Raw genomic sequence first — 25408 nt, forward strand, 5'->3', positions numbered from 1 at the left:
ACTTTTAATTTATCTAGTTTTAGTTGTTTTAGTTTAAATTTATACTACATTTGTCAATTACTTTAAACCAGCAGTTAAATTTTATTTTATTTTATTTTAGAAATATTCCAGAACTGTTTAAAAGCAGAAATGTAAAGCTTTTTCTTTGTAAAAAGTAATTTATAATTATTTTTTATTTATTACTTTTAATTTATCTAGTTTTAGTTATTTTAGTACTTCAGTTTATACTACATTTGTCAATTAATTTGAATCAGCAGTTTAATTTAATTTAATTTATTTTAATTTAATTTAATTTTTTTTTTTATTATTATTGGAATATTCCAGAATTGTTTTAAAGCAGATATGTAAAGCTTTTTCTATGTAAAATGTATTATATATTTTTTTATATAATTATTTTTTATTTATTACTTTTACTTTACCTAGTTTTAGTTATTTTAGTTGAAATTTATACTACATTTGTCAATTACTTTGATGTACTGAGCTTGATCAAATTGTTATAAAATTACATAAAATTGCTAAATTAATAAAAATGTAAATGCAGATAGCAGTAAATATAATCTATTTTTAAATAAATAAATAATCAAATTTTAAATAAAAAAATTTAAAAACACAAATCAATCAATCAATTAGCCAGCAGTTTATTTAATTTAATTTTATTTAATTTTATTTATTTTTTTATTTAATTTTTATTTTTTAGTTTTCTGCCAGAACACATAATACAGAGCAAAATTCAAAATACAGGTACAATAACAAAAAAAAAATCAATATAGAAAATTCCTTCATGTTAATACAGTTCATGTCAATATATTGTGCCACATTTACACAGATTTTTGGGGTGTATATAGAACTGAAGCAGAGCTTATAAACTATCAGGGTTTCAAATCTGGCCAAAATTGTGTCAACATATTCCCCATCATAACCAAATCCTCTAAGCCACCCTCTCCACTACCAATTAGAAAAAAATCATCCCTGCCAATGCCACTACAATCATTTAGCAGCCTGAGCAAACATGGGAATTACAGGCAGATAATCGCACGCTGACAGGCCCAATTAATAACCGCAGCACCCGCTGCTCGGCCGTAATGAGAGCGAGAGCATGACGCATATTTATGTCATCTCTACACTGGCACGACTCATCTCAGCGCGAGAGAGAGAGACGATGCCGGGACAAAGGGCCAGTCTCTGGATGGAGGCGAGAGTCACACAGCTGTGAGAGACCAGCCTCTGTCCAGCGTTTGTCTTTCTGCCTCGTTCGTCATGCCTTCATTAAGAGACGCAGACATGACTCAGCTGAACATCGGCCAGAGACAGGAGAAAAAACCAACAGGAGCAATGCTTTTCAAGGACAAGCTGTGCATCACAGAGCGATTGGGTTTTATGAGAGTCTAACAATACTGTGACAAGGACAGATGAAACAGCTGTGTTAAGATGCATTTGAGTCACTGATAATTACAAAATGACGCCATTTACACAATAATGATAATACTGACTATGGTACTATATAATCTGCCCATTTAATTATACAGACATCATGGCTTTTGTTTACAAGCCATAATTCAAGCCATAAGTCCACATTTGACATATGTTTAGCTTTGACGTTATTATAAAGATCTCTGGTGTGTTTTATCAGAATATCATGCAAAAAAAGGTCCTTATCACCCAGTGTTTTTAGCTAAACAAAAACTATTGGGAATTGTTTACCAGTAATTAAAATAAAGCTGAAAAAAAAAAAAAAAAATTTAAATTAAAAAAATATATATATATATATATATATATATATATATATATATATATATAAATCTGAATTAAAAATTATTAATTAAAAATTATTATAGAAATATTAAAATTAAATTAAATTAAATTTACACAAAAATTTGAAGAAATGGCCTTGGCAACTAATTACTAAAATTACAACACTAAAAACATTCCAAAAATAGGACCCAATGTGCTGTGTTATCACAAATAAATTTTCCGTATTGATTTTCCACAGGTGTTTTGACTGTATTTTGAATTAAATTGCATTATGTTGTTTTGCAGGGCAGAATTATTATTAATTAACAGTTATTAACAGTTCTAATTATTACTGGAAACAAAATAAATGTTAAATAAAATAAAAAAATATAAAAAACTATTTTATTTTACTTTTTTTTTTTTTTTTTTTTTTTTTAATCAAGTTGCAACATTTCTGATTTATTTAACCTGAAGTACTAAAAGAAATAAAATTAAATAAATAGTATAAAGACATAAACCAATAAAAATTATAAAATGTATCTCTAATTAAAAATATTAGCAAAAAATATAATAGCATTTTATAGCAATATTATAGCAATTAATAGCAATTACAAAATGCATAACAAGTAAATAAAATTATTTTAGAAATAAAGGTAATGTCCATAAACATAAATGATAATAACCTGCCAGAAAATTACCAGAACCTTTTTTGTTTTTTAATAATTTTTTAAAGTAAAGCTAAAGCTAAATAGCTTTAAAAATAAAATAAAATAATACAATTAAAATCTAATTAAAACATCAGCAAAAACTAGTATAGTATATCAATTAAAAGTACTAAAAAATAAAACTATTTAAGAAATAAAGGAAGTGTCTATAAACAGAAAATTACTAAAACCTTTTTTGTAGTTTTTTTTCTAGATTTTTTAATGTAAAGCTAAATAGATTAAAATATATATTATATATATATATATATATATAAATTATAATTCCGACAATTAAAATGAAAACTGAAAAATATAAAAAGACGATTAAAATGACTAAATCCAAAATATTAATAAATAATAGACCTATAATACTATATAAATAACCTAATAACATAGTGTTACTTACGCATTTACTATTATATAATAGTATATAATAGTACATAACACTAAAACGTTCTACCTGACAGGTATCGTCAAAATAAGCATTTTTTTAATCAAATAAATTAATTCTTTAAAGCGAAATGCCTGAAATGGCTTTCAGCACCTTTAAATATACAGATGCACTAAATGCATGCGTCACTGCATCATGCCATGCAATACTGGATGGTTTTAAAATGGAGCAATCTAATTTTGCTACATCAATTTAGAAAGAACAAGCTTTTTTTAAACTACATAATCACAATATAATCACAGCCACTGGCTCCTGATGTCAGTGGGACCTGGTTTGAGACTAGCAGGTGCACATCCCATTTTTCAGCCCAGAACCACTTTTCTTCATGAAAACAGCTAGATGTGTGCTGGCTGAAACAGGATATGACCTGAATCACAATGCGTTTTCATTTGTTGCCAGCAGTGAACAGGATCACGTACCTCTCTTGTTCATGCGAAAGAAGTGTAAGGCTATTGGCCAGGACAGAAGTGTCATTAGTGAAACTCCGCCCACGTGAAGAAAGGGCGCTGTGACCTGCACGACAAAAATGGAAACACATAAATGCATTACAGGAACCGTACTAATGTAAAGCCGCGGTGACTGTCAGTGTCGGGTCACTTGACCCACCTGAAAAGAAAGGAGCAGCGTCGTCCATTCTTTGCTCCATAAGTCGGAGAGCACAGCTGTGGCACTGATCGAGAAGGTGAGAGTCACCAGGATGCCAATCTGTGCAAAATATAGAATACAGAAGAATTGCATTTTAGCATGATTGAGATGCTACTGTATTTTTTTATTATTTTAAATTAGTTTCATGTTTGCATTATCTGTTTTTAAATTAATTCTAGTTAAAAGTAATTAGCCAAAGGTACAAACTAAAATAATAATTTGATTGCATTTTTGTTATTTTTATTATTTTTTTAAAATATGTCTATATAGTTTATATTCATTTTCATTTTTAGCTTTAGTTTTTTATTATATTATAATACTTATATATACTACAAGTTCTTTTAGGTTTCTTTAGTAATTTTATTGTAATTTTATTTTATTATTCTTTAGTAATTTTATTGTGCATTTGTTGTTATTTTTATTATTTTATTTTTTATTTTATTTTTTATTTTTAAAAATATGTCTACATAGTTTATATTCATTTTCATTTTTAGTTTTTTATTATATCAAGACATTTATAAAACAAAATTGAGAAATGTTACCAATGCAACTAGCTGAATTAAATTTTATTTTATTTTATTTTATTTTATTTTATTTTATTTTATTTTGTTTCATTTTGTTTATTTAATATTGCACCAGGACAATATTAATTTCATTTAACAACCTGTTAAATTACATTTTAAAAAATTAACTTAAAAAAAAAAAAAAACACTGGTTTTTCTTCCCCATTTTTCATTTTTATATATACACTACATGTTCTTTTTAGGTTTCTCTATTAATTTTATTGTGCATTTTTTTGTTATTTTTATTATTTTTTATTTTTTTAAATATGTCTGTTTAGTTTATATTCATTTTCATTTTCGGTTTTAGTTTATTATATCAAGATGTTTATAAAATAAAAATAAGAAATATTGCCAATGCAACTAGCTGAAATATAATAAGTTGTTTATTTTATTTTATTTTATTTTATTTCAGTTAATGTTTATGATTATTTTTTTGTTGTTGTTTTAGTTAACCATAATCCTGCAGTGTTGGTATTGTTAACTAAAACTAAAATGATTAAAAACAACTTGTTAACTAAAAAAAAAATTACTTAAAAATTAAAGTTGTTTATTTTATTTTATTTTTTATTATCTTAGTTAATGTTGTGTTGGTATGGTTAACTAAAACTAAAATTATTAAAAATATTTTTTTTAAAAATGCAACAAACTAAAATATAATTAGTACTAAGTACTAAAATTACTAAACAAAACTAAAAACAAAAATACTAAATAGAAATACTTAAAAATCAAACAAAAAAAACTAATAAAAACAACAAAAGCAAATAACAAATAACAAAATGACTAAAACAAACATTCAAATAAAAAAATATAAAAAATAAAAATATTGATGACACATAATGCTAAAATAACAATAAAGATTTATTTTTTTCTTCAAAAAATGATTTTCAAAATGTTTGGCTAATTTTGGTTAATGTTGGAGCCTAAAACCACTGCAACAACATTTGTGCTGGGAGAGAATAAAATAAAATGTCTAATAATAACAGCAGCCCACAAAATTACACTTAAAATACCATATTTTTACCCAAGCTCTATTCAGGATTTAAAATGTGTCATAAATTATTTAATCGTAGGTTCAACACAATCTATGAATCATATGAAGCTGTTTCTCTGGTAACGCAGATATGTGATGAATACAAATGTGTGAGACGAGGCGCCGACAGCAATGATGAATGATGAATTATCAAAACACTGTTTCTTTGATCACCTTGTGGCTCCAGTGGAGGTAAAGCCTCTGTCCTTCAGAGAGAAGACACACCGCCAGGACCTGCACAACATCAACACCACAACATTACCATCAGGAGAAGCTGAAACTGAAACGCATTGCTGCTGTTCACTGTTCTCACCAGCAGGAGGGCGATGTAGGTGAAGAGAGCCGCAGCGACCACTAACAACACCACCGACCACGGGAACCAGAAGCCCAGGTTCCCAAAGTTAAACCTGGAGACAATTACAAACAATTAATTAATGCATCCAACCCCAATCATTTTCTGTAACTGGTGCTATTTGTATCTAAATATTTCTGAATATTTAATTTGAAAAATGGATTAAAACCATTTGCCTAAATGTTACTTAAAATGTACATTTTTTTGAACTGTGTGTTGATTTTAACAACATTAAATATGATGTCTGAAAGATCAAACTATTTCTAAAGGTCAATGTGATATCAAAATGTGACAGCATTTTTTATTTTTAAAAGCATTTACGAAATTAATATATGTAACTGGTTAGAAGTGCAAGGGCAAATGACTTAAGAAAATTTAGAAAATATTTTTTAATTATTTCAGACAAAAACTACAGCGAGTGCATGACATTTTACTTTTAATAAAGCAAAATTCCTTTTTGTAAATTTTATATAACTCATTCAAATATAATGGAGATTAATAAGGACATGCATATATATCAAATTTTTGGACATAATCTGCAGTGAATGCATGACATTTATATAATAAAATGATTTTATATAACCTGTTCAAATATAATGAAGATGAAAAAGGATATGCAACTTCCTAATATTTGGATGGAAAATATTTTAAAAAAATAAATAAAATGAAAAGTGTTTTTGTTGTTGGTTTTCTATGCCTTATACAATCAAATCAATCAAGTACTGTAATTATATAATTAATAAGCAACAGATACACATTTTAAAAATTCTGAAAATAATAAAAAAATATTTTTAGAACAAAAAAAAAAAAAAAAAAAACAGCAAATGCATGACATTTCACTTTCAATAAATGTTTATTTTTTTCATATAATATATATATTTTAAATATAACCCATTCAAATGTAATGGAAATTAATAAGGAAATGCAAATTCCTGATATTCTGATGAAAAATATTTTTTAAAAATTAATAAGTTTTTCTATTCCTTATATAATCAAAATCAAGTAATGTAAATACATTATTATTATTAATAATAATAATAACAACAATAATAATAATAATAAATATAACCTATTCAAATATAATGGAGATAAATAGGTAAATTCAAATTCCTGATATTCTAATGAAAAATATTTTTTAAAAATGAAGTTTTTCTATGCCTTATATAATCAAATCCATCAATTAATGTAAAAATATAATTAATACGCCACAGATACACATTTCAAAAATTCTGGAAAAAAAAAAAAAAAATAATAATAATAAAAAAAATTCTGAAAAAAAAAAAAAAAAAAAATAAAATAAAATATATATATATATATATATATATATAGCAAATGCATGACATTTTACTTTCAATAAAAGTTTATAAGTTTTTATTTTTATAATGGAGATGAATAGGGAAATACAAATGTTCTGATGAAAAAATGTTATATAAAATTAAAAGTTTTTTTTTCAAGTTTATATAATCAAATGCACAGAGTAATGTAATTATAGAATTAAAAAGTCATCAGGACACACAAAACTAAAAAAATATATTTTACGTAAATATTTTTGTAAATACTTATGTAAATATTTTATTTGCTTTTTTTATATATATACATATATATAACCCATTCAAATATAATGGAAATAAATAGGGACGTGCACTTTACAAAATTTTCCCAATTAAAAATATGTAAAAAATAAAATGGACAGTATGTTTTTATGTTGTTCTATTCCTTGCGTATCAAAATCAAGTAATGTAACTGTATAATTAATAAGCCATAGGGACACACAAATGGCAGAGCTTTCCATGAATAACACATCAGTCTAATCATGTGTCAATCCATGTGTCCGTCCATGCAGACACTCACCAGTCAAAGTCGTTGTAGTCATTCTGCGCCTCACTCCAGAAGTACAGGAATATCAGGGTCAGGACAAACGTTACGATGAGAAGAGCAAAACTGCTGCACTCCAACTGCAAAACAGAGCCATCAAGAGCTGTGAGAACACCCACACCGCACCGCAATTACTCAACACAGCGGCCGGAGTGAGAAAATCAAGAGGAGGATGAAACACATGCGACACATGAGGCTAATACTAACTTTGCAATTCAAATCGTTGATTTGGAGCCGTCCAGGACGGCCTGGCTCAGCATGCAGCGATCACACAGTGAGTCATCAGACCGCTTTCAAATGACTCAATGAATGATGCTTTCTGAGTCACACCACCTAAAAACTCACGCCTAACACTTAGATGAGTCGCTTCTGTGCGCGACTTCGAGGGGAGCTTGTTTATCAGGACTGAAAACAGCTCGATTTAGAAAGCAGCCCATCAGCAGATGAAGAGCTGCGCTCGCCGCGTTAAAGAAAACTCATCAGCCCATACAGGAAAAGTGCTCTGATAAGTGCTTTCTATTGAGCAGCGTGAGTGGCTTCTGCAGATATTCTGGCTCAGGGGAAAATATTCACAGATTTAGACAAAACAAGCCCTTTGAGAGACAACAATATGTTGGTACTTTATACATGTGGTGTACTGGGTTTATTCATCTTGCTGCAATGGTGTTAAATCAACACTGAATTATCATTACATTTGCATTTACTTAAATTTTAGTGTATTCAAGGCAGCATGAGAACAGATAGCCAAGGTCATGGGCTTGTTTCTCAGGGAATGCATGAAATTAAATGCATGCTCTGAATGGAATTAAAGTTGCTTCCGATAAAAGCATTTGCTAACATGCATAAATAGAAAATGTCTATTTAGAACTATGTGGTGATTTTTTGCTAGATTAATAAAATATAACAGGTCAAAAGTGCAAGGAAAAATGACAAAGACAAAAAAAAAAAAAAAAAAAAAAAAAAAGTTTTTGACAAAAACTAGCTGAACGCATGTCATTTTACTTTCAATAAAAGGAAAATACAGCATTTTTTATTTTATACAATACATTCAAATATAATCAAATTGAATGTGGACAGAAAAAAAATCCTGATATTCTGAAGAAAAATATATATAGTATAAATAAATAAATAAATAAATAATTTAATAAATAAATAAGTGTTTAAGTTATGTAATATTTATTTTTTGTTTCAGCTTCTTACAGGATTTTAGTAGTTTTAGTTTACAATATAAACCCTTAAACCAACTGAAATATATAAGCCTCAAAAACACAATTAAAACTTTCAGAATATGTTTTAAAATATTTTTAAACAAATTACAGTGAATGCATGACAACAATATTATAAATAAATACATATATATAAATAAATAAATAAATAAATAAATAAATAAATAAATAAATAAATAAAATATTGTTGTCATGCGTTAACTGTAATTTTTGTTAATTAAAATATTTTGGAAATGGAAATTAATAGTGATAATCTAATTTTTTAATAAAATGCAGAAATTATTAGCAAATAATTTTTCATTTTGGTTCATTTTTAACAAGAACTTATATGTTAGAATTAAATAAACAATAATGAATTTCTTTTATAATGAGCTTTAAAAAAAATTATTATTATTATTATTTTATTTTATTTATTTATTTTTTTTTTTTTCAGAAAAATGCAGTGGTAACCTTAACATTTTATTTTAAGATTTAACATTTGTAGATGGTCTAAACCAAAAGATTTGTAAAAAATTCTGAAAATCTTTTAGAGCTCAGAATTTGTTTAAAAAAAACCCCAAACAAACCATATTACACATTAACGAATAAATCAGTATATACAACATTATTTAATTTACAAGTGTCATGTTTGTGATTTTTTTTATTCATATAAGCACTAGCTTCTGACCTTTAAATCAAAACACTCATGATTTTTCAAGTTTATACTCATGACATTAATTACTGCTTTATATAATCAGAAACACAGTCTAAAAGTTCTTTGTGTATTTTTCATTCATTTTATTAGACGTAAGAAAAATAAATACAGTGAATGCATGGACTTCTTGTTTTAATTTTATATTCAAATAAAATGGAAATTAATTCTGACAAAAAAAATAAAAAAATATTTTTTTAAAAGTACATTGTTTTTGAATGTTTATCTATGCCTTATACATCAAAACAATCAAGTAACGCAATTATACAATTAATTAGTCACAGGAGCTCACAACATTTTTAAAAAACATTTCACTACAGTGAATGCATGAAATTTTACTCTAGTTTTAATTACATTAAAAACGTTTTTAATCACAGTGTAATACACATATTTTAATATATTTTATATATTTTTTAAAATGTATAATAAGCCCAAAAATTTTATGGAAGATATTCTTTTTTCCTAATTTGACTTTATTTTGTTATTTACATACTATTTATTATTGTATGAAAATATTATAGTTTTACTAAATTCGTTGCAATGCACACTGGGATTTCTAGAACTGTAATCAAAATAAGGAATTTTATAAAGCATGTTGGCGTCCATATTTTTGAGCATCCTGAGCCAGAAGCATGCTGTGTTATGATGCCTAAACATGCTATGTTTTAGAACAAAACTTGCATGAAAACCACTGCAGCTGCATTCAGTTCAGAATGATTGCAAGCACCATAATAATCATGTTTTCTCACCCGACTACAGCAGCATTCCCCCGGCTGGGCTTTTGCGCGCTGGTAGCGTCTCCACTGGCAGCCGTACAGGCCGGCCAGACAGGAGACAAACGGCTGGTGCTCATAGCGCTGCAGCAGCTGCCGCCGCACCACCTTTAGCTTCCCCAGCTTCAGTCTGGACAGGCTCACCGGAGAGCGGCCCATGGATCAGCCGCTCCCCTGCATGGAGCAGCCCGGAGCAGACGGATGGACAGGAACCGGAGGAAGGCGGATCAGGACCGGAGCTGAAGGAGGAGATCTGCCAAGACAAAGAGAAAGAGGTTGTGTTAATGCCTGCTGGGGAAGAGTCCTTCTCCTATTATACTGAACTCTATGGAGTGACGTATCAAGCTACAGCGAGAGAAAAATGATCAGTCTAAACAATTATTTTGGGAATTCCTCCAGCCACAGGTCACATCGACCGCATCGTGTTTCTTGACAGAAAGAGGCCTGTTTACAAAAGAGCCTTCAGAAATCTTAACAAACAACATGCTTGACATAAATAAACTGCAATCCTATAGGGGCCTCCCATGGGCCCCTCAAATCACAGATGGAGGCCGTTTACACACGATGAAGCTGGGTTATTGCTGGTGCTATAATGTTGTTAACATTATGCATGATGTTAACCAATTAGAAACTAAACAATGCTTCCCTCATTAAACATTAATTAGGTTTGTATAGTTACAGAAACAAATAGACAAGCAGTTATTAAAATGTGCGCTTTATGTAAGCTACTTGTCTCATCAGTGTTATATATATTGTAAATATGGAAAAAGCATAGCAATATGGGGTTTACATACGGTACTGTTTAAGTTTTTTGTAATTAAATATTTTATTCAGCAAGGATGCATTAATTTGATTTAAAGTGGCAGACATTTACAATGTTACAACAGATTTCTATTTTAAATAAATGCTGTTCTTCTTAACTCTTTATTTATCAAAAAATCATTAAAAATACCACTGCATCACAGTTTCCACAAAATAATGAAGCAAAACAACTGTTTTCAACATTGATTATAATCAGAAATGTTTCATGATCAGCATATTGCAATGTGTAGTAATGATGCTGAAAATTATAAATTACATTTTACAGTATATTCACATAGAAATCAGTTCTTTTAAACTGTAAAAAATATTTCACAATATTACTATATTTTACTGTATTTTTAATTAGCTTGAACAAGCATAAGACACTTTAAAAAAAAAAATCCTCACCAATGACCTTTGGGCGGTAATGCACAATGTGAAATTTTGAACAATATAACCCAGAAATAACAATTTCAAGTAAAAAACAATGTAAACAGTAAATAATAAAAATCAGAAATGTTTCTTGAGCAGAAAATCAGCATATTAGATTGATTTCTGAAGGATCATGTGACACTGAAGACTGGGAGCAATAATGCTGAAAATTCAGCTTTGATCACAGAAATAAATTACATTTTAAAATATATTCACATAGAAAACCTCTCTTTCAAACTGTAAAAATATTTCACATTTTTACTGATTTTACTGGATTTTTAATCAAATAAATGCAGCCTTAGACAGGCATAAGAGACATTTTCAAAAACACTGAAAAATCTCATCGATCTCAAACCTTTGAGCAGTAGTGTACAATGCGAAATCCTAAACAACTGAACGAACAATTAAAAAAAAAAAAACATACTGTAAACAATAAATAATAAAAATCAGAAATGTTTTTAGTGTATTTTCAAAATTTTTAAACACTGAAAAATCCCACCAATCTCTAACCTTTAATAATATAGCTATAATATAGCTATAATAAATAATAAAGCTATTCATCCATTTACTGTTGCTCGTCCATTTGCATTTCTTATTCAGAAGCGGCACATTTGACTCACAAATACAGACCAGACTGTTTATCATCTTTGTCCCAGACAGACTTGCGTGGTCTGATAGAGGATCTGTGAGGGGAATTCTGCTCAGAATACTGTCTCATCCGTCACTGATCTCCAGACGGACACATCAGAGCTTCCCCTCGTAGAGCAGCTAAACCGGTTAGCAGATATTAAAGCAGTGGATTACAGTAAAAACAGGAGCGATGTTATCCAGAACGCTCACTGCTCAAGTTCGCTTGTGACAAGTCAGATAGACGCTGACAAACTCCAGTTACCAAACCTGAGTCTGAACAGCATCTTGACCTTGTTTTCATTTGACATCTTAACCTTTTAGAAAGCAGTGTGCGGTTTGACCGGCCTCATTCACGAGCACACAGTGACAGTGTCATGTGTTCACTTTAGGAGAGGCGATCAGTAATGAGAACAGCGTGTTTCGCGCCACTGGGATATCGTGGTGGCTTCATTGTACAAAAATCGTCTGAACATCTGTCTGTGGCCTTCAGGTTTAATGATCAGCGGAGCAAGAGACATCCTTGAGGTCTCGGGTTTGCGTCGTAGTTTGATGTCGAGGACGGCTCTAATGAGAATACCTGCACTTAAGCCCCGCCCTGTCCGGCTGTTGTCATGGCAACGGCCGTCCTTGAGTGAAAGCATCCCATCAGGATGTGTAGCTGAGGCGGGAAGCGTTGCATTAGCTCGTTTATTGCTTCACTCGACATCCTTAATGCAACTATATATCTTTTGCCTGTCTGAAATCTGGCAGAGTTGCTCTATTAAACTAAAAAGAGACATTTGTTATCAGTTTTACTGCAAAAGTCTGAAAAAAAGTTGGAAAGTGAAATTTGTTGATGCAATTTAGCTGAGATGCAATATTGCATGAGCACAATATATTCCACATGCTTATTTCAATATGCACAACATGCATATTGCATAACAAAACGTGTTTATAGATCATCAAGAAAATACGTATTTCTTACAAGGACAAATTACTTGTTGCATCACATCTTATTAAGGAATAAAAGATTCCTAGTCATTCACTTTTATGCACGTCAGGCATCATTTCCTGAATGGTAAAAATATGATGTTGTAAGGTATCCACAATATAGATGAGATAACAGAGGAAATTGGGTTTTGTGTGGTGGTTGCACAACAAAACACACTGAATAAAAGCCAAAGATGTAACACGCTGAATGAAATCAAATCTGCCCTTAGATGGAAAAATATGACGTAACATTATTAAAACACTGCTGTTTGACTGATAGATCTTGCCAACCAACACCCATTGATTAAATTAAACAGCAGTCTGTGAATGGATACATATCTGAAAGCACAATTACAGGCTACGGCAAAAATTAAATTAAATTAAAAATAAAATTAGTAAAAAAGTAAAAGCTAATATATATATAAGAAATAAAAACACTAAAATTATGTATGTATACAATAGTAATTAAATATTATATTATGTGTGTATTTAATATAAAATTTTATTCCTAATGTTTTTAATGTTTTTAAATATTTAATATACTTTATTTATTATTTTTTTCTACAGTAAAACAAAAGTATATCTATACATACTTTTGTTTTACTGTAAACCAACTATAAATCTAATATTTTATATGAAATAAAAACTAAAATCATGTATATAAAAGTAATTATATATTATATTATATTATATTATATTATATTATATGTATTTAATACAAAATTTGTAATTTATTCCTAATGTTTTTAATGTTTTTAAATATTTATATACTTTTTTTCTATATTAAAACAAGTATGTATGTATATATATATATATATATATATATATATATACACACACACTAAAATATGTGTGTGTATGTATATATATATATATATATATATATATATAAATTATTGTATATATTTGTGTGTGTATTTAATGAGATTTTAGTGTACTGAAAAATTTTTCAAAATATAACGTAATTTTAAAATTTTAAAATATTAATATTATATCATTTTAAATGTAATATGTAATATATATATATATGTAATAAATGTAGAATTACTGCATTTAAAAATGAATATATATATATATATATATATATATATATATTTTTTTTTTTTTTATATTTTTTTTTTTTTTAATTATATATATATATATATATATATCACTAACAAAAAATATGTATATATATAAATTATTGTATATATTTGTGTGTATTTACTACAAAAAATATCTGTAAGATTGTTTTAGTCTACCGAACAAATTTACAAAGACATTCTATTTAAAAATATATATATATATATATAAATATAATATAATTTTAAATGTAATATTCTTTATGCACTATATACTAAAACCTTTGACACAGAACACACTGTTAAGCTTGTTATCTGCACTTTTTCATGGGCGTAGCCTATTGCAATTTTCTGGAATTGAACACAAAGACTTACAGATTATCATGCGGTTAAACAGTGTTTAGATTAGCCACTCCTGTCTTCTCATTAGCTAATGGAAGATCACATCAACTTAACTGTGACCCTCACATAAGACCAATTTCCTTATTACAATGAGTTTCACAGATAAACTATACAGCTCCCTGAAAAATTCTTTTGAAAGTGTTCACTTAACAATATCACCTTTGTCAAGCCCTTTGACTTAGAAATATGCCATGATAGCACAGTAAAACATTTTCTTTGCCTATCTGACACAGTAAAAGTGCTATAATGCAATAAAACAACGCTGCTGATTTCACAACTTCAGGCCAACAGTCCAACAGATCTCGCTCCCATATCCACTACTGAAGTAATACAACACACACATTAACCAGAGCCTCTGTTGTAATGGAAATGCTATTGGTTTTTGTGCATGAGGCCGCAAGTGTTTAATATCGAATGACTGCGGGAGATTGAGTTGTGGCGTCTAATTAAAGAGAGTAAAAGCTTTCTCACGCGCCACAGAAGCAGAGAGAGGCTGTGCTTCACGCTCGCCGAGGCACAACGCTTTGTTTAGACATAAATAAACAATGCACACTAATAATGGCCGTCGTTAGCGGCAGCAGGACTATTGTTCATTCTTGCCCTCAATCACTCCATGCACTCTGTCTCTTGCTCCACATTCAGTTCAATAAAATGCTTTACTGGCCAGATGCTGAAGGAAAGCATTGCCAAATGCTATAAAGTTTGCTAATATTAAGATTTATGTACATTGCTAGGTGGTTGCTGGGGTGTTTAGGCTGTTGCAAGGTAGTTGCTAGGGTGTGTTGGGTTGCTGTTGGGTGATTACAAGGATATTATGGGTTGTTACCAAGCAGCTACTACAGTGTTTTTGGTTGTTACATGATTACTATGATGTTTTGGGTTGTTGCTAGGTTGTTATGAGAGTGTTTCAGGTTGTTGCTACAGTAGGTGGTTGCTAGGGTGCTTTGGGTTGTTGCTAGGTGATTACTAGAATGTTCGGGGTTGTGACTAGGTGGATGCTGGCCTAGGTGGTTACTAGGGATTGTTGCTGGGTGGCTACTACGGTTTTTGAGTTGTTTCTACAGTAGGTGGTTGCTAGGGTACTTTGGGCTGTTGGTAGGTGGTTGTTTGGGTGTCTCATGTTGTTGCTACAGTAGGTGGTTGCTAGGGTACTTTGGGCTGTTGCTAGGTGAATGCTAGTGTAGGTGGTTACAAGGAATTGTTGCTAAGTAGTTACTAGGGTGTACTGGGCTGTTGCTAGGTGGTTGCTAGGGTGTTTTGAGTTGTTACTACAGTAGGTGGTAGCTAGGGTTGTTGCTAGGTGGTTACTAGAATGTTTTGGGTTCTTGCTAGAATAGATGTCGCTAGAGTACTTTGAGCTGTTGCTAGGTGGTTGCTATGGTGTTTTGGGTTGTTATTATAGTAGATGGTTGCTAGGGTGTTTTTGGTTTTTGCTAGGTGGATGCTAGCCTAGGTGGTTACTAGCTTGATTTGGGTTGTTGCTACAGTTGGTGGTTGCTAGGGTGCTTTGGGTTGTTGCTGTGAGGTTGCTATGGTGTTTTGAGTTGCTGCTAGGTGGTTGCTAGGAATTGTTATTGGGTGGTTGCTAGGGTACTTTGAATTGTTGCTACAGTAGGTGGTTGGTAGGATGTTTAGGGCTGTTGCTAGGTGCAGGCTAGCCTAAGTGGATACTAGGGATTGTTGTTGGGTGGTTACTAGGGTGTTTTGTGTTGTTGCTACAGTTGGTAGTTGCTAGGGTGCTTTGGGTTGTTGCTAGGTGGTTGCTATGGTGTTTTGGGATGTTGCTACAGTAGGTGGTTACTAGGGTGTTTTGGATTGTTGGTGCTACAGTTGGTAGTTGCTAGGGTGGTTTGGTTTGTTGCTAGGTGGTTGCTATGGTGTTTTGAGATGTTGCTACAGTAGGTGGCTACTAGGGTGTTGTTGCTACAGTTGGTGGTTACTAGGGTGTTTTGGGTTGTTGCTAGGTGGTTGCTATGGTATTTTAGAATGTTGCTACAGTAGGTGGTTACTAGGGTGTTTTGGGTTGTTGCTAGGTGGTGGCTATGGTATTTTAGAATGTTGCTACAGTAGGTGGTTACTAGGGTGTTTTGGATTGTTGGTGCTACAGTTGGTAGTTGCTAGGGTGGTTTGGTTTGTTGCTAGGTGGTTGCTATGGTGTTTTGAGATGTTGCTACAGTAGGTGGCTACTAGGGTGTTGTTGCTACAGTAGGTGGCCACTAGGGTGTTGTTGCTACAGTTGGTGGTTACTAGGGTGTTTTGGGTTGTTGCTAGGTGGTTGCTATGGTATTTTAGAATGTTGCTACAGTAGGTGGTTACTAGGGTGTTTTGGATTGTTGGTGCCACAGTTGGTAGTTGCTAGGGTGGTTTGGTTTGTTGCTAGGTGGTTGCTATGGTGTTTTGAGATGTTGCTACAGTAGGTGGCTACTAGGGTGTTTTGGGTTGTTGCTAGGTGGTGACAGTGGTACATGGTTTGAGGTATCATTTAGTGCAGGTCCAATTACAGGTGTATTCAAATCACTAACCCCGAGTATGAGCACCAGTAATAGTCATGCTCGCCTTAGTTAACTTGGCAAAAAAAGAATAGAAGGAAATAAATCCTATTAATTCTATTAACCTGATCTCTCTCTGTCACACACACACACACACACACACACACCAGCACTTAACTATATCTGTATAAAGAAGGAAATGACCTGCTTGACCACGAACAAAAACAGACAATCCTCTTACCAGCCGCACATCAAACCTCTTGTGGTGAACCAAATTAAAACAACACAAACATATGACAGAGATCTCTCATTCTGTCTGCTTAGACAAGAAAATGTTCTGTGAAAATGGAATATAAAAACCAGTTATAGTAACAGATGTTAAAAGTGTGGTACTTATAGCACTGAATAGGATAACTGCCATATTTATAGCACAATATTTATTAAGGCTCAGTATTATTAAGGCTCAAAAAGGAGGGTATTGCCATGTTACATTTTATATATATAGTACTTCTTGTTAGTGTCTAATCTAACATCCACTAGACTGAAATTTCATTTTAGTTTCCTCTGCAGGAGCGAAGCTTCCAACAGACTAAACTAAACAGACAATCACTTTTGTTTTCTCTATTTCCAGAAGCGTCTAAACATTGTAACTGGTCTATTCAATGACACTGTCGTGTATTTACTTCGACAATAAACACCTGATGACTGACACAAAACATCATGAGTTCAAGTACCAGGTTCATCGGTCACGCCGCGTCGCCAATGTAAAAATAACAGAGAATGGCGCAATAATGTTTCACTCACCTATCGTTCAGTGGTTAATATTTCCGGATATTATTGATCATCTGCTGTATCGGAAGATCAGAGCAGCTCCGTATCGATCAGTGTTTCTGTGTTTGTGAACAGCAGCTGCTACTGAACACCTGTTACTCCCAACACACAATAACTCCACCCACCCCATCTCTCTCTCTCTCTCTCTCTCTCTCTCTCTCTCTCTCTCTCTCTCTCTCTCTCTCTCTCTCTCTCTCTCTCTCTCTCTCTCTCTCTCTCTCTCTCTCTGACCTGTAATTTTAAGGTTTAAAAATATTTGGATTTAATATTTGCATTTAAAAGTTAGATTAAAGATTTACATTTAACAATTTTTCCACATACTGTATGCACTGAAATGTATATATTTTTAATTTGAATGCAAACTGAATCCACAAATAAAAGTAATAAATTTCAGCAAAACTTATATACTGTTATATACTGTTTACTTTAATACCGTTTTTTACTTCAGGTTCCATGGAATATTTCTCAGTATTATTTATTTGTGCAAATTTTATTTTGTAGGACAGAATTTAGACCTATGTTTGAAATCAACTAAAACAACTGGACTTCTGACTTAAAATCTCATGGTATGCATTAAATATAAATAAGAATATATATTTAGCACCCATTGACCCATTGAGTCATATTGTATCAGAATCATGAATTGTGCAGAATGACTGAGGCGTTTCATCTGCGTTCAGAGCAACAGATGGTGAGTGTGTAAGTTACATTAGTAAGATGCTCATGATACTGATCACTGCTGCTCTCACATAAATATTTTAGTACACATTCAAGATGACAGCTTTTAGGTAAAACATATCATTGCTTTTGTGTATCACTTGTTTTTCTTGGAATTCAGAGCAGACAGCTTGTCCATATGGGAACTGTTTGTTAAATGTAATTGGTTTGTATCTGCAAAATGATTTCAGCAATCAGAATTCTTTAAACAAGCGAAGTTTCTTATTTATTTTATTTTATATTATTTTATTTTAAGTTCAAAAATATTCCAGAGTAAAAAACGTGACCATTCGATTGTTGAATACTAAATTCTAGTTGTTTTCTGAGCAAAAAAAAAATTTAATTTAATTTAATTAAACCAAACCAAAATAAAATAAAAATTAATTAATTAATTAATTAAAAGTAAAAATAAAAATCTATAATAAAATAAGATAAAATATAAAATGAATAAAATTGAAATTAAATTAAAAAATTAAATCTTAAATACTGAATTTTAAAAAAAGTAATGATTTGATTGTTGAATCCAAATTCAGAGCAAGACTAAACTAACCTAAAATAAAATAAAATAAAATAAAAAAATAAAGAATAAAGAAATAAAAGTAAAAATCAAATCATCACTTTTTTAAAATTCAGTATTTATATTTTTATTTTTGCTCAGAAAACAATAATGTAGTTTTCAACAATCAAATCATCACTTTTTTAAAATTCAGTAATTTAATTTAATTTAATTTAATTTAATTTTTTTTTACTCAGAAAACAACTAGAATTTAGTATTCAACAGTCCAAAGATCAATTTTTTCAACTTTCGTAAAATAAAATAAAATAAAATAAAATAAAATAAAAATTTCAATACTGAATTTTAAAAAAAGTGATAATTTGATTGTTGAAAACTAAATTGAAATAAAACTAAAATAAAAAAAAATAACTAAAATAAAATAAACTAAAAATAAAAGTAAAAATACAAATATAAAAAAAAACAATTAAATTAAATTAAATTAAATTAAATTAAATTAAATTTAAAATGGTATCTGAAAACAGAAATCTCAATCTATGACACTTTTAGGGCTAAGACTAAAATGACTAAGACGAAAACAAACTTCCAGCTTTACCGCTTGGACCCTTTAAATAAAGATAAAGCTGCATATGGGTCACATTGGTACTTTTAAGCAGGACATTTGCATTTCATTCTCTAGTGGGTCAATCCTGAAGGAAACTGATGTTATTTTCGAGAAAAGCAGGCTCAGTCGTGAGAGGCTGAATAATTACAGACCCAGTGAGTCATTTCTATAAACCCTGTGTGCACCTTTCCTTGTGAAAAACTCCCGAGCTCTACCTCTCCCTCACATCCAGCGGCTTGAATTCATAATTTGTTTATGACGTAGCTCAGCTGTGACGCAGAAACTTTCATTTCTCTCTATTTGCTCTGTAATCTGCATGTAAGACTGCAGTGCGCTCGTCGCGAGCCTCCTCATCTGCCTGTTTACATCTTCTGTTTTGACATGGATTTGATGGCTTTGAACGCAGACCTCAATTCCCATTTGATAAATTTGCATCCATAGTGATTTAGAAATCTGTGATTTATTGTGGAATATATGATGGGAAATAAATGGTGAAAATTAGATTTAGTGCAATGGAATAAAATGATGCTTCTTAAAGGAATAGTTCACTCAAAAATAAACATTTTCTGAAAACGTACTCAACTTAAGTCCATCCAAGATGTAGATGAGTTTGTTTCTTTATAGGAACAGATTTGGAGAAATGTAGCATTGCATCATTTGCTCACCAATAGATCCTCTGCAGTGAATGGGTGCCGTCAGAATGCGAGTCCAAATAAGTGATAAAAACATCACAAGTAATCCACGCCACTCCAGTCCATCAATTAACATTTTGTGAAGCCAAAAGGTTTGTGTTTGTATGAAACAAATCCATCATAAGACGTTTTTAACTTCAAAATGTTGTTTCTGGATAAAATATGAGTACATTGCTTTCTTCAGTGAAAAGTGAAAAGGAGAGAAATATGCACAAATCAAGTACTGTTTACAAGCCAAAACAGTCCAAAACAATTAAAAACAAATATTTAGGCTTTATGCATTATTTATTTTTTATTTGAATGTGTAATATGTTCAACAAATACATTTTTTGTCCATAGCAAAAAATGTATTACAGACAACAGACTGCATATATATGTATATATGTGTGTGTGTGTGTGTGTATGTATATATATATATATATATATATATATATATATACGTACACTATAGCAATAACAATACGCAGTAGCTCTACTTAAACACATTAAATATAAAATAAATAAATAAATAAATAAATAAATAAATAAATAAAATAAAATGATAATAAAAGGTCTTGATGGTCCCAAATTCCCAGTCTTCAAGGCTAATTTGCTGATGCTTATTAAAAATTATAAATAAATAAATAAAATAAAATAAATAAAACTATATATTTTTGTATACAATATGCAATAACAATATGCAGTAGCTCTACTTACATTAAATACACAAAATAATTAAATTAAATTAAATTAAATTATAAATGGTCTTGATGGTCCCAAATTCCAGTCTTTGAGGCTAATTTGCTGATGCTAATGATAAATACATAAAAAAAAAAAATAAAAAAAAAATAATAATAATAAAATAAAAATAAATAAAATAAAATAAAACTATATATATATATATATATATATATATATTTTTTTTTTTTTTTTTTTTTTTTGGGGTATATTTTGAGATATATACTATAACAATAACAATATGCAGTAGCTCTACTTAAGCACATTAAATACACAAAATTAAAAAAAAATAATAAAATAAAGTAAATGGTCTTGATGGTCCCAGATTCTCAGTGTTTGAGGCTAATTTGCTGATGCTTATTTTAAAAACAAATAAACTAAACTAAACTAAACTAAACTAAAATAAAATAATTGTGACGTTTTTATCAGCTGTTTGGACTCTCATTCTGACGGCACCCATTCACTGCAGTAGATACATTTCTCTAAATCAGTTTACATGAAGGAACAAACTCACCTACATCTCGGGTGACCTGAGGGTGAGTCTATTTTCAGCAAATGTTGATTTTTACGTGAACTATTTCTTTAAATCAGTCAGGCAACAACAAATTCTGACTGTATGCTACAGTATATTTCAGAATGAAACGTCCACTTTCCGCTTTCTAAATAGATGCACAGCTCAACGTGTATGGTTGCATTCAGTAGCGCTCATATGACAGTTACAGCGATGAATGATCATAAATTGATCTAGATTGTAGGGTGTGAGCTCACTTAATTGCATGTTAACGCAGTGGCAAAAGCATCAGACTAGAAGAGCTCTGCAGTCCCACATAGCTCTGAAACACGAGAGCTGCATAGATCACAATCCCATGCCCTTGAATGTACCACTTAACCCCGCGTGGCTAAAACGCCCCCACTGGGGCCGCCCTGCAATTAATGCACGGCAAGCCCCTCGCGACAGAAACCATCTGTGCAATGACAAGTAACTGCACACATTACATCATTCAGGAGTTCCCCTGCAGGTCAATGTATGTACTGAAGAGGAGGGAAAACACCTCACTGCAGCCAAGTGAATCAGAGACACGCAGATTATTTTGTGCATCTGAGTGCATTTTACCTAAGCATGCATGCATGTATGCGTTTAAAACCGTGGGGACTGTATATTCAATCTCAATGCTACGTAAAGCTATAGATAGATAAATAGAATACAATGCAAATATGATGCACAGACTCTCAGGGAATCATAATTCGATCAAAGAGCACACAACAATGCTGTATATGTGAGTGTGCAGGTGAAAGATGAATGGCTGTGCGCGTCACTCTGAGCTCAATAGTTTCTCCCCTAAGAATGGAGAAACCTTGAGAAGTAATAATCAGAGGGAACAGGCAGTGCACTGGTGTATTCCTCCTTTATGAAAACCCTCCTACGCTCATCAGCTGCTGACATGACGGATGGAGTTTAGCACACAAAACAAAGTTGGAGGAAAGAAAGATTCCGTTATCCTGACGCATACTGTACCCTCATAAAAACCTAGCTTTTGGGCACATTCATTTCACATTCTTTCATTAACATACCACATATGGCAAAAAATGAGGCCAAAATATATTTTAAATACAAACTAAAATTAATTAGTTTCAATCTTCATATATCAATATATATTTCAAAATGTATTTCAGGGGCAAGAAGATATATATATATACACACACACACACACACACACACACACACTATAGCAATAACAATATGCAGAAGCTCTACTTAAAATAATAAAATAAAATTAAATTAAATAAATGGTCCCGATGGTCCCAAATTCCCAGTGTTTGAAGCTAATTCGCTGATGTTTATTTTAAAAATAAATAAAACATTTTTAAGACATTACATAATAAAAAATATGAGAAAAATTTTGAGACATATATACTATAGCAATAATAATATGCAGTAGCTCTACTTAAACACATTAAATACACAAAATAAAATAAAATAAAATAAAATAAAATAAAATAAAATAAAAGGTCCTAGTGGACCCAAATTCTCAGGTTTGCAGCTAATTTGCTGATGTTTATTTAAATAAAAATAATAAAAATAATAAAATAATAAAATAAAATAAATGGTCCTGATGGTCCCTAATTTTCAGTGTTTGCGACTAATTTGCTGATGCTTATTTAAAAAATAAAATAAAATAAAATAACAAAATAAATAAAATAAATAAAATACATAAAATAAAATAAAATAAAATAAAATAAATGGTCCCAAATTCTCAGTGTTTGTGGCTAATTTGCTGATAATTATTTAAAAAATAAAACAAAACAAAACCAAAACAAAAAATAAATAAATAAATGGTCCTGATGATCCCAAATTCTCAGTGTTTGGGGCTAATTTGCTGATGTTTATTTTACAATTAAAATAAATTAAATGAAAGAAAAGAAAACTAATTTTTTTTTTTTTTTTTTTTTTTTTTTTTTTTTTTTTGTAGATTTCGGCAATTTTTGATAAAAATCTCTTTGTTTGAGGTAAATTTGCTGATGTTAATTTTAAATATATTATATATATATATAATCCTGATGCATAGATCCTTATGATGCATCAGGATTATATATATATATGTGTATATATATAATATATTTAAAAGGATCTATGCATCCTTATGATGCATAGATCCTTTTAAATATATATTATATATATATATATATAATCCTGATGCATAGATCCTTATGATATCTAAGACAAAAACAGTAAGAATAAAATGACCAAGATAAAAACAGATAAAAACACATTACACAGACTGCAAAATAAAGTGAGGCCAACATTGCACATCTGCACTGATAAACAATCCTAATTAAGCGCAAACTAATTAACACACAATTAACATAAAACATGTTAAAATATACCATATAATTAAAACAGGCAACCACTATTCATGATTAAACAGTTGTTTACATTGCAATTAAATATAACACTGCGTATGCAACATAAACACTCGTGTATAAAGCAAAGTGCAAACAAACATTGCATATGCATCATTCACACACAGTGTAATCCAGCAGTTCTGAAATGAAACAGCATGCAAGGCTCACCTGTGTGTATCCGTGTGTCTGTGATGCTGCGGTGTGTCAGCGTGAAGGCAGTCTGTGCTGCAGTGAGCGCATCTGTACATGCACACAGTGTGCTCAGCAACAGCACCACAACAAGCCGCCTGTGACGGATGAAGACACATGCATCCGTACTGACGTGTGAAGCTGTGAGTCCATGCTGAAGGTTTCACATTACCGCAGTGTCGCGACTGCCTGACTGCAGTGCTGCTGATGCAGGGACTCCGGTGAGCTCAAGGGTATCGATCAGTGTTATGTAATTCAGCTCTCATAGCGCAGAACGAGAAACAAGATTTTGGTGTTAATTACCCCCCTGGTATTCATGTACCTATGTTTCTGATGCACGCATAAGTCACTGTGATGCCTTATAATATATATTTCAATGCATTATATTTCAATAACTTATAATGCATTATGTTTACCTATTCATGGTTCACCCAATAAATAAATAAATAAACAAACTAATAAATAAGTAAACATTGAAAATATACTCACCCTGAAGCTATCCAATATGTAGATGAGTTTGTTTCTTCATCAGATTTGGGGAAATGTAGCATCACATGCTCACCAATGGATCCTTTGCAATGAATGGGTGCCATCAGAATGAGAGTCCAAACAGCTGATAAAAACATCACAATAATCTACAAGTAATTCACACCACTCCAGTCCATCAGTTAACATCTTGAGAAGCCAAAAACTAAAAACTAAAATAGTCCTCTATGCATAATATTGCATTCCCTGGTGAAAAAGTTGTCTGGTCTGAATCAGGAGAGAAATCTGCACAGATCATGCACTGTTTACAAGCCAAAACAGTTCTAAACAAATATGTGGGTTGCCTTATTATGGATTATGGACTCATATTTTGGCCAGAAGCAATGGTTTGAAGTTAAAAAAAACATCTTAATGATGGATTTGTTTCTTACAAATAGTTTTTGGCTTCACAAGATGTTAACTGATGGACTGGAGTGGTGTGGATTACTTGTGGATTGTGATGTTTGTATCAGCTGTTTGGACTCTCAATCTGACGGCACCCATTTACATTGGTGAGCAAGTGATGCAATGCTACATTTCTCCAAATCTGTTCCTATGAAGAAACAAACTCATCTACATCTTGGATGGCCTGTGGTGAGTACATTTTCAGCAAAATCCTAGATTTCCGGAAATAATTGTTACTGGTATAATCTGAGGTCTGGAAGCTTATCTTCTCATAAAAAGAGCTTTCTCCTGAACTCCCAAAATCCCAGATGTCTCAGGTTTTGAATGGCTTCCTGGATGCTTTTAATGCAGAAAACAAGCAAGCATGAATTAACTTGCTTCACTGAATCCATTAAAGTCAGATGATGTGTTTGGATTTTTCTTCATTACTTATGATTCATTTCGAGGAATATATGCAGCAGCATATGTGGTTTCCACATCCAGTA

The 25408-nt window shown here is 31.0% G+C and overlaps 1 protein-coding gene across 3 annotated transcripts in view; it reads right to left on the reverse strand.

The window, feature by feature from the left end:
- gdpd4a (glycerophosphodiester phosphodiesterase domain containing 4a) overlaps positions 1–24213 on the reverse strand; it is a 37340-nt gene extending 13127 nt beyond the window's left edge. For 2 of the 3 annotated variants that reach the window (XM_051134975.1, XM_051134973.1), the window contains exons 1-7: positions 17630–17756; positions 10018–10294; positions 7328–7431; positions 5438–5531; positions 5299–5358; positions 3493–3591; positions 3306–3399 (exon numbers count right to left, since the gene is read on the reverse strand). In XM_051134975.1, coding sequence (XP_050990932.1) covers positions 3306–3399; positions 3493–3591; positions 5299–5358; positions 5438–5531; positions 7328–7431; positions 10018–10200 — 634 coding nt within the window. In that variant the 5' untranslated portion in view covers positions 10201–10294; positions 17630–17756. Of the gene's footprint in view, positions 1–3305; positions 3400–3492; positions 3592–5298; positions 5359–5437; positions 5532–7327; positions 7432–10017; positions 10295–17629; positions 17757–23972 lie in introns of those variants that run through there. The other variant, XM_051134974.1, reaches the window with a different exon arrangement.
- Between the last annotated feature and the right edge of the window lie 1195 nt (positions 24214–25408).

Source organism: Labeo rohita, chromosome 18, assembly GCF_022985175.1.
Source record: "Labeo rohita strain BAU-BD-2019 chromosome 18, IGBB_LRoh.1.0, whole genome shotgun sequence".
Lineage (NCBI taxonomy): Eukaryota > Metazoa > Chordata > Actinopteri > Cypriniformes > Cyprinidae > Labeo > Labeo rohita.